We start from the raw sequence: 10,986 nt of genomic DNA on the forward strand, positions 1-10,986 counted from the left end.
TGATGATTGAATAATTAGGATGAATGTAAGTGTGATCGTTACTCAGATGTCAGAGCTTGCAGGGTTTGAACAGCGCTGCGTGTTACACTAATATTTATACAGTTTTATTTTCCTCGGCTGTCGTTTCCTTCTCTTCCTGTCTGTTTATCTGTCCGTGTCTCCTCCCTGCAGCATTATTGTCTCTGAACTCCCTGAACTTCATTATCAGTGACAAATTATTTTATTTTCTCTTCTGCTTCCCAGTATTAAAGGTTACAACCGTCGCTGTCACTGTATCGTCGCTCACCGCACAAACACTCAGACCAGCAGGAGGTCAGAGGTCGGCTGAACGGTCAAACCCCAGAAGTGATAAATATGAACAAACACTGCGGTTACAGTTCCTTAAATAGCTGCAGCTGATGAACTCCCACAGCAGTCTGTTCAGAGCGTTATGGCATCATCAACATTAAAGGGTTTTTGCATATTTTCATCAAAAATATCCCAATATTAAAAGAAAAAGTTGTTGTGAGTTTTGTTTCCCATCATTTTAAGATTAGTTAAATGCTTCCAGATGAAACTGTTGAGCAGTTTTCAGTCGCTGTACTGAGGATAGATCTGAATATGCTTCTGTTCCCTCTTTTATTCAGAGAGTGAGACGTTCAGATGGATCTCAATCTACAGATCTGTAGTAAAGATGTGGTTAGCTTAGCATAAAGACTGGAAACGAAGGGAAACGGCTATTTGAGACAGTTGAAGTCGCACGCTGACCCACCAAGCTAAAGCTCCATCCAGTCTGAAGGCAGATGTTTAAATATAAATACTGTGAAAGTATACCATCAAATTTATCTTATGGATCAACACTTCAAATTAAACACAGGAACAAAGTGTAGAATATGGAGCTTTAAGTCTTTAAAGCATCTCAACCTTCACACTGTCACATTTTAAGTGACAGGAATATTGAGAAAGTGAGAAAACATCAGATATGAAGGGAAACTTTCTGGTGGCTGGTGAAGCTTTCATCGCAGGGTGGAGCTCAGTGTTTCTAAAGTCGTGGTCCTCAGAAATGTTTTCAGCACAATGGGATCAAAGAGCTGCTCCACCCAACATCTGGAGCTAGAGATGAGACGCTGGTCTCCTGTGGGGGGGGGGGGGGGGGTTTCCTCCTTCATGGAGAGCGGAGGCTGAAGCTTCCCTGTCAATCAAAACGTCTGTCAGTCCACCTCCTGCTGCATAATCCACTTACCGGCTGTCCATCCACACAGTGTGTCACGGACATCTTCACTGAAACAGAGCGCACACTTTGGAGAAGTGGGAGGCGGCTAATGGATTCCTGGAGCTGGAATTACAGTAATCAATATGGGTGGAAACAAAAGTGTGGATGAGAGTTCGTGCATCACTGAACGAAAGAAATGATCTGATCTCGACGATCCACAGATTTATTGAAATGTTTATTAAAATGACTGTTTGTCTTTATTTATAACACACACAAGGGAATAAATAGGACTTTGTTTTCATAGAAATACAGTTTTACAGTTAGAAATGTGACCTACTGTGTAGAATGGCTCAGTATACACAGGTGTGGCCCATGTACCTCATGTTTGTCAGATGTTTCTTCCACATCTGGGCCATGTCTAGTGCACACACAGAAAATCCTCCGGCTGTCAGTCAGTACCGGAGGAAAAAAAAGCCGGACTCGGCCCAGATGTGAAGGTATATGGGCCAGACACGGGCCTAAAGGACCGAGGCGTGGGACTATGTGGGTTCGATCACATTCATAATCCTGGTTCACTGTTAAGGGAAACTTCTTAAATCTTGAGTGAAATAAAACCGTCTTCCCTCATATTCACTGAGGACATGAGTTTTAGATACTCAGAGTTTTATTTCATTGCTTCCTCTTTCCTGATGTTCATCTGTCCTGATGTTCCTCTGTCCTGATGTTCCTCTCTCCTGATGTTCCTCTCTCCTGATGTTCCTCTCTCCTGATGTTCCTCTCTCCTGATGTTCCTCTCTCCTGATGTTCCTCTGTCCTGATGTTCCTCTCTCTCCTGATGTTCCCCTCCTGATGTTGATCTCTCCTGATGTTCCTCTCTCCTGATGTTCATCTCTCCTGATGTTCCCCTCCTGATGTTGATCTCTCCTGATGTTCCTCTCCTGATGTTCCTCTCTCTCCTGATGTTCCTCTCTCCTGATGTTCATCTGTCCTGATGTTCCTCTTCCTGATGTTCTTCTCTCCTGATGTTCTTCTCTCCTGATGTTCCTCTCTCCTGATGTTCCTCTCTCCTGATGTTCCTCTCTCCTGATGTTCCTCTCTCTCCTGATGTTCCTCTCTCCTGATGTTCATCTGTCCTGATGTTCCTCTCTCCTGATGTTCTTCTCTCCTGATGTTCCTCTCCTGATGTTCCTCTCCTGATGTTTCTCTCTCCTGATGTTCTTCTCTCCTGATGTTCTTCTCTCCTGATGTTCCTCTCCTGATGTTCCTCTCTCCTGATGTTCTTCTCTCCTGATGTTCTTCTCTCCTGATGTTCCTCTCCTGATGTTCCTCTCTCCTGATGTTCTTCTCTCCTGATGTTCTTCTCTCCTGATGTTCCTCTCCTGATGTTGATCTCTCCTGATGTTCCTCTCTCCTGATGTTCTTCTCTCCTGATGTTCTTCTCTCCTGATGTTCCTCTCCTGATGTTGATCTCTCCTGATGTTCCTCTCTCCTGATGTTCTTCTCTCCTGATGTTCCTCTCTCTCCTGATGTTGATCTCTCCTGATGTTCTTCTCTCCTGATGTTCTTCTCTCCTGATGTTCCTCTCCTGATGTTGATCTCTCCTGATGTTCATCTCTCCTGATGTTCCTCTCTCCTGATGTTCCTCTCTCCTGATGTTCCTCTCTCCTGATGTTCCTCTCCTGATGTTCCTCTCCTGATGTTCCTCTCCTGATGTTCCTCTCTCTCCTGATGTTCCTCTCTCCTGATGTTCCTCTCTCTCCTGATGTTCCTCTCTCCTGATGTTCCTCTCCTGATGTTCCTCTCTCCTGACAGGATGTGAGCAGAGCCGCTCCCACAGAGCACCAGTCCGCCTCATGTAGCATCTCTGCATCTGACCCGGTGTCCGGCCTGGACTCCATATCACTGACTGTTCACACACCTGGACGGGACTGCTCCTTCGCCGTGACGTCACTGGACTCCGGAGCAGACAACGCCGAGTGTAAAAGGAGAAGAAGAGGAGACGAGGAGTTGGAGACTAATGAGATCGGAGGCCGGGAGCGAGGAGAGGAGGAGGAGGAGGAGGAAGAGACAGGGGCTAACTCTCTGGGAACCAACCAGCTAGGAGTCGAGGACGGAGGAAACAAGGGAGTCGGAGATGTTTTCACCTGTGTGCTGGATCACCTGGAGCCGGGCACCGCCCACCAGCTGCAGGTTCGATCCCAGACAGACGAGGAGACGTTGAACGTCACGCTGCACACCAGTAAGTGAGCAGAGTAAACACAAACACGTGTGTGTGGCGTCAAAACAACGCGCTGTCAAATGACGTCATTAACACTTTGACTAATTTTAGTCGAACGATCTGAAGTCGCTGTTTGTTTGTATTGATTGATCCGTTCCAGGTTCTCCCATGAACAGGTGGAACCAATAACATTATTGATGGCTCGGTTCCATTAAGGGGGGGGGGGCAGGTCACTCAGTACCAGAACACTGACACATGTAAATGGAAGTGGGCCATGAATAATTTTATGTTACACCTGTGTTTGACCTGTGGAGAAAGGTCAGTTACACAGATACAGAGGCTTTATGTTGCCACAGCTGTAGTTATAGCAACATCCCAGATAAATATTTTACATATAAAACATGCGATTGATATTGATTGAACTACTTGAGAGAGGCCGATTCTACAGCTGCAGAGATTGATCTATTAGTCAGTTGACAGATAATTAAGTATCAGCTGTTTTGATAATTGAATTGTCGTTGTTCATCAGTTTTTCAACTTTAAAGCAATCAAAGAAAAAATAGGGAAGAAACTAATGGATCAGGTGTTGTGTCTTATTAGTGATCGATCGATCAATTATTCAAACTCCTACTTAACAATCTGACAAGTATTTTCTACAAAATGTCATAAAAGGGTGAAAAACGCTTGTAGCAAATATCTACAACCAAAAGATTCGATTTCCCTCCAAAACTTTTCCCTAGAGAAGCTGTAACCTGTCGACCGGTTTCATCAGTTCAAAATTAAATGGCCGCCGTTTCATTTCCTGTTGATCATCTAATGTAAAGAGTTTCCTGCAGTTTAATCACCTACAACATTCATTTGCTGCACGCCATACTTCGTTAGCACACTGTTGTGGAGCGTCTGAGGGTTTTATGTTCGTATGCAGGTGTGGCTGCACACACCTGTACCTGTGGCAACCTGCCATGTTACCTGTTGGAGACGTCTGAATTCACTTCTCAGTATTTACTGTTGTGTTCTGTTTTGTTCTATTGTTTCCATCTCCTCTGACCTCTGCTCGTTTGAAGTGAAGGAACACGACTCGACCTCCATGTCGCGTCAACTCTTTGTGTGTGTGTGTGTGTGTGTGTGTGTGTGTGTGTGTGTGTCTCAGAGTTAATGTCATGTAGCTTCCCCTCTCTGTAGCTCTGTGATTAGCTACAGGAACCACTGCCCTGCTGAGCGAGAATGATAGAGCAGTAAAAGTACATGAAAGTGTGTGTGTGTGTGTGTGTGCGTGCGTGTGTGTGTGTGTGTGTGTGTGTGTGTGTGTGTTGTGTCCACAGTGGCGGGCGTCCAGAACAGAAGTTGGACCCTCAGTGTGTATTTCCATCGTGGGCAGAGCTCAGGGTTCAGCCATTTCCTGCCTCCATTGTTCCTTTGTTCTGTGGGAAGCACTGGGAAAAGGGCGTGAGGGTGTGTGTGTGTGTGTGTGTGTGTGTGTGTGTGTGTGTGTGTGTGTGTGTGTGTGTGTGTGTGTGTGTTGCATTCGGAGGAAACGGGGTGTTACTGCGCCCAGTCGACACCCGACTTTAACCTTCTCAGCGATGCAAAACACTTCTTCTGTGGTGTTTGTGGTTCCTTATCTTTGGAGACACTGACTGTTGCATTCAATGACCCTCAGAACTTCACACAACCTGCTGGTTTATTTTTACCTGTTTAACTTCAAAGCTGCAGTAATGAACTGTTTGGCCACCTGGGGGCGGCAGGACGAGCTGAGGGCCCCACATCAGACATATAGAAACTACTCTCTTACTTATCATCCATGTGTTGTGGTGTTTGTGTCACCTGATGAATCTCTCTTTCTTTTAGCTCTGTGTTTGGTCTCCACCTGCTCCCGAGCATCCTCTACCTTCAGACTATATGGGGCCTTTAACTCAAGGTCCCCTGACTAGATTTCTTTCTGGAGCTTTCAGCCGTATCGCTTGGCCTTTAATGGCGATGATGGCGTTTTAATCAGCTGTCATTATAAGAATAAAATAAGTAATTCATTCATAAATAAATATTTATAATCAAAGTCTTAGATGATTAAATAATAAATGATTCTTACTGTATTACTTTGACTCATGATCTGTTGTGGAGGTTTTATAGATGAGTTATAACTGACACATACATAAATAAACATGTGAAAATGTCCTTAAATCTACTATATAATGTGTTCGTGACTGTATAGACTTAATGAGTGTTGAGACTGAACCAGATAAGAAATGTGCTGTAAAACCAAAACTAGTTGCTAAAAGAGGCTGCAAATTCACAGTGACACGTTTCACATTACAGAGTCATTTAATCCTTAATTAATACATTATAAAAATACGTTGCTTCAGTTTTAAAGTGGCTGAAATTCATCTAGAGTGGTGGACTCTTCAAACTCTGTGATTTCCCTCCAAACGCAGCTTCTGCTTCTTTTCACTCCTCCATAAACCGTGAGTGACAGAAACGTCCACGGCCCGACTGAAAATGGTGAAAATGGTTTTGTTTGTTTGTGTGTCACTCAGGGCAGAGATGAGATGTCGCAGCCTGATAATATTGTTCCACCTCAGCTTGAAGCGCCAGCGGCGACACAGCGGCACAAATACAAACACTTAACCCGGTCAGAGTGCTGAGGGGAAGCAGGGGGCTCTTAAACAGGCGGATGGTGTTTTTAGTGTGTGTGTGTGTGTGTGTGTGTGTGTGTGTGTCAGGACTCCCACAGTGCTCACACTTTGATGACAAGGCCACAGATTTGAGGAGCTGGATCCTTTTCCTGTCTGACTGAACCTCACGCTCAAAACAGATAAATCACTCTAAAGGAACAGTCCCACTGTTTGGGGAAACTGTGTAGATTTTCCATGTAGCCTTTGTGCTAAGCTAGGTCACGGTCTTGACCTGATTTAGTCCTGGACACACACAGAGATGAAACTGGTTTCCATCATCAAGATGATTTCCAAAAATATCACTGGTGGTCTCTACATTTTCACTTCCAACGCCTTTAACTATGACGAGAATTATAATATAGTTGTGTGTTGTGTTTATTAAAGCGACTATTTTCTGACTGTGTGCGTTGTGTTGCTTCAGGGCCGTCGGCGGTGAGCGGCCTGGCAGTGACCTCCAGGACCTGCTGCAGCCTGGGTCTTTCCTGGCAGGCCGGCCCCGGCAGGACGGAGCGCTTCAGGCTGCAGCTGTGGGAACCTCCTCAGAGTCTGTATCAGTCCGCTTCTTTATGAATACTCTTCACGCTTCTGCTATTTATCTCATGTTTATGTGTTTGTTTGTTTCCTGACCAACAAACTCAAAACTGTTTGTTTTATATAAAACTGTGGGCTCAAGTTCAGGGCTAAGCTAACTGTATGCTACATGCAGCACAAATCAAACTCAACAAAACACCACATGCAAAACAGCACAAGACAAAAAATCTACAATGATACAAAAATTACAAATAATTTACTTGTTCATGTTCTTTGTTTTTAGTTTGTTACATAAACCAACATTCTGTCCAATAAACAAGCTGCTAGAGAGTCATGTGACCTTTTGTTTAACCTTCCTCCTTCTTCTTCTTCTTCTCCTCTGTGTCTGCAGGTCTCCTGAAGAACGAGACGTTAGAGAGCACGACGACACAACACACACTCCACGACCTGACGCCCGGGAGACTGTACAACGTTACCGTGGTGACGGAGGCCGGCGCTCTGCAGAACAGCAGGATGGTCGAGGCCCAGACAGGTACGTACCAAGAGAGAGAGACAGAGAGAGACAGAGAGAGAGAGGGAGAGAGAGAGAGAGACAGAGAGAGAGACAGAGAAAGAGAGAGAGACAGAGAGAGAGACAGAAAAAGAGAGAGAGAGAGACAGAGAAAGAGAGAGAGAGACAGAGAGAGACAGAGAGAGAGAGGGAGAGAGAGAGAGAGACAGAGAGAGAGACAGAGAAAGAGAGAGAGAGACAGAGAGAGAGACAGAGAAAGAGAGAGAGACAGAGAGAGACAGAGAGAGAGAGAGAGAGAGGGAGGGGGGAATGAAAGAAAGAAAGATATTTTATATCTGTCTCTTTTTCTCTCTAGTTCCCTCCGCTGTTTCAAACCTCACCACTGACCTTAGCAACAGCACGAGCTTGCTGTTGTCATGGCAACGGCCCAAAGGTGACCTGGACGAGCTCATAGTCACCCTCTTCTCGACCAATGGCACGAGCCGCTGGGAGACGACGCTTCCGTCGGACGCCACAGAGGTGGCCATCCATCAGCTGACCCCCGGCTCGACCTATCAGGTGGCAGTAACGTCCAGGAGTGGCGAGCTGACGAGCCAATCGGAAAGCACCGTCAGCACAGGTGAGTTCTTCTTTTCATTTCTGTTCTTTTGTCTTCTTCTTGTCTTTTTTCCTCTTTTCTTCATCATGTTCGTTTCTTGTCTCCAGCTCCAGCAGCGGCGTCCCTCCTCTCGCTGTCTCCCTCCTCCTCCGGCGACCTCCTCCTGTCTTGGACGCCCCCTCCTGGCCACTGGGAGAGCTACAGGCTGTTCCTGTTCGACGGCTTCCAGCAGTTAGTCAACACCACTCTGGACCGTGAGGCGGTGAGGTTCGTCTTCCCTGGGACGGGTCTAACGCCTGGGAGGACGTACAGAGCCGTGGTGATGGTGGAGAGCGGAGGACTGGCGGCTGAGAGCAGCTGTGAAGGATCAACAGGTGAAACTACTGTAAAAATAAAGAACAGGAAATACTTACACCTAACAACAAATACACAGGTGTGACTGAAAAAATGCATTCATGCAAAAATATAACAAAATACATATGATACATATTACTGTGGAAATATATAACAGCAAATACACGTCAGTACAGAAATATTCAGACCTGAACCTAAACTGTCTTCATGCAGCTCCTGCTCCGGCGGTGGACCTCCACATTCGACACTCGGACGAGACCTCGCTCAGCGCCATGTGGAGCCACGCCCCCTCTGGGTCACGTGACAGCTACTTCCTCACCATTGGCCACGGTAATCATTAACGTCTCACTGACAAACCAAACCAAAGGTAAGAGCTGGCCGCCATATTGTAATTATTCCGTCCTGTGTCCCGTAGATAACGCCACCGTGGATACCAGGGAGGTGGAGCCTAACATGAGGGAATGCACGTTCAACATCCTCACACCTGGGAGACGCTACACCATCACTGTGACAACCAGGAGCGGGAAACTGAACACATCTGTGTCTGTGGAGGGAAGGACAGGTATGTGTCTTCACATGTTACCTTAAAGCCTCGGTCAGCTTTAGGTGAAAGTAAAATCAAGGTCGAACTTTATAAAACAGAATTATTGTTTTAGAAATTCACCTTAAAAGAATAAATACATTTATTTAGTTATTTTCAAACTTTTACTGAGAAACCCATTTTTTCTGGGAATTCAAGGACTGAAATTATAAAAGTTCAACTTATTATGAAGTTTTTAAAAACATGCACCTTGTTTTGTTGCCATCAGTGCCATGAAAGAATTTGTCCGTGTGTGTGTGTGTGTGTGTGTGTGTGTGTGTGTGTGTGTGTGTGTGTGTGTGTGTGTGAGAACCAGATTTATTCAGGGAAATATTCGACTTCTCTCAAATAGGAAGAGAGGAATCAGTTGTGTGTGTGTTTGCAATCTTTTACATTAAACTGGAAACTGGACGTTGTTGATGATGGAAAATGATGATGAGTGTGGACACTAAACAGTCGTCTTCCTCCTCCACAGCTCTGTGCTTCAGAACGTCAGTGTTGCAGTCGGTTCTTCCTCTCTGCTGCTCTCTGGTTTGACGCCCGGCGCCCTCTACAGGCTGCAGGCTGCCACTGTCAGCGGGGGGCTGCAGTCTAAAAGCACCAGTCTGGAGGGACGCACAGGTGAGAGCCTCCTCTACCTGAACCTGATATCTGAACCTTTGTTCTCCTGCTGAGCTGATTAAATTTGTTGTTTATTTACTTTTTGGAAACACTTTATTTCAGAGAATATGAGAAAAAGACCCTATTTAAATACAAAGAAATATTTGTTCAGTTATTTTTGGAAACTTTATTCAGTTTTCTATGGTAACACGTCACTTTATAACTATATTATATTGTTTTATACAGAGACATAAACGTCCATTCATACTCCTGCTGTGGACAATTTATTAATTAACCATTAATAAACACATAAATATCTGCATACAGATGCAGTGCAGTGTGTTGTAAACCATTTACTACATGTTAATACAGTTCTAATAAATGATAAATATGGAGAGTTAAAGAAAGATGTTGCTGGTTCAACTTGTAATTCATTAATTTGAATTTTATTGACTGAAAGCTGTTTTCCAAATTTCATAGTTCTTATCTGGAGAATTAAAATAAATGAATAGGATATTACCAGTACAATAAAGCTTTACCATTATTTGATCTTTGTTCATCATTAAAAACACATTGTTTTTTACTTTTCATGCATGTATTCATGTGTTTACAACCTCAAATCATATTTGAATACATATATAGATGAAAAAAATCCCACTTTAACTGAGTGAGAACATGTCAACCTGGTTTTCAACTTCAAGTTATTTTTTCACCAAATTCCTAAAGGTCACAGCTCCAGTTTTCCTCGCTCAGCAGAATCCGATGTGATGATTGAAATATTACAATTTGCATTAACCACAATTTTTACTGCCTGTTTTTATCTGTTATGAGAAAAAAATGATCAACGAAAATATGACTTTCCAGTTTGTTTTCCTCAGTTACTAGAAGCCAGAATAATAATAACACACACACACACACACACACACACACACACACACACACACACACACACACACACACCCAAACACACTCTCCTCTCGGTTATATAAGACTGTTTGATTGCCGGTCAGTTGGGCTCTTATTGTGTAGAGACAATATCCCCACTCAGGATTTGTGTTGTTTCCCTTCAAACACATTCAGCTGCTGCTTAAGAGGAAAAAACTCAGTGACCCGCTCAGTGACCAGCGAGTGCACAGTCCTCAGACGGAACATAAATATGAACAGTTTACATTGCGTGTCACCGTCTGAAGATGCAGCTGTCTGCTCATCTGTAAAATAACAGATCGCAGAACATGTCCTGGAAGTGTTTGTTTACAGAGGCTTGATTATAAATCAGAGAAAATATTGGTACGAATGTTAAATTCATGACTTCATTGAGTCAGATACAGTTAATGAAAGAAAATCTGTATTTTCCGACCATATGAACAGCCATTGATCATGTGTTTCTGGACTGATCGTAATCAAATACAACACCTTTACCTGCATCAGAAAACATTATCAACAATGAGATTCAGTTGAAAGCTCTTGAAAAAGCGAGTAAGTGAACGACTAATTGTTAAACTGCTTTTTCAAAGATCAAGAAAAGAATGACTGTGTCTGCTGTTTTGGGACATTTAGAGTTTATTATCTAAACCTTTATGGATTTATATGAGAACAGTGTGTGTGTGTGTGTGTGTGTGTGTATGTGTGTGTGTGAATGTGTGTGTGTGTGTGTGAGTGTGTGTGTGTGTGTGTGTGTCTGTGTCTGTGTATTTCTACGTGATAACATCAGAGAGTCTTTAGAACAATAGCTG

The 10,986-nt window shown here is 44.0% G+C and overlaps 1 protein-coding gene across 1 annotated transcript in view; it reads left to right on the top strand.

Moving 5' to 3' along the window:
* The window catches only part of ptprb (protein tyrosine phosphatase receptor type b), a 32,781-nt gene that overhangs the window by 1,865 nt on the left and 19,930 nt on the right, over window positions 1–10,986 (top strand). The window contains exons 2-9 of the mRNA XM_023419881.2: window positions 3,005–3,431; window positions 6,501–6,623; window positions 7,002–7,142; window positions 7,477–7,740; window positions 7,827–8,093; window positions 8,287–8,403; window positions 8,489–8,635; window positions 9,110–9,274. Of these exons, the coding sequence (XP_023275649.1) occupies window positions 3,005–3,431; window positions 6,501–6,623; window positions 7,002–7,142; window positions 7,477–7,740; window positions 7,827–8,093; window positions 8,287–8,403; window positions 8,489–8,635; window positions 9,110–9,274 (1,651 nt within the window). The remainder of the gene's footprint in view (window positions 1–3,004; window positions 3,432–6,500; window positions 6,624–7,001; window positions 7,143–7,476; window positions 7,741–7,826; window positions 8,094–8,286; window positions 8,404–8,488; window positions 8,636–9,109; window positions 9,275–10,986) is intronic.

The sequence above is a fragment of the Seriola lalandi genome, unplaced genomic scaffold (assembly GCF_002814215.2).
Source record: "Seriola lalandi dorsalis isolate HSWRI2012SDOR001 ecotype SW California unplaced genomic scaffold, Sedor1 jcf7180002054612, whole genome shotgun sequence".
Lineage (NCBI taxonomy): Eukaryota > Metazoa > Chordata > Actinopteri > Carangiformes > Carangidae > Seriola > Seriola lalandi.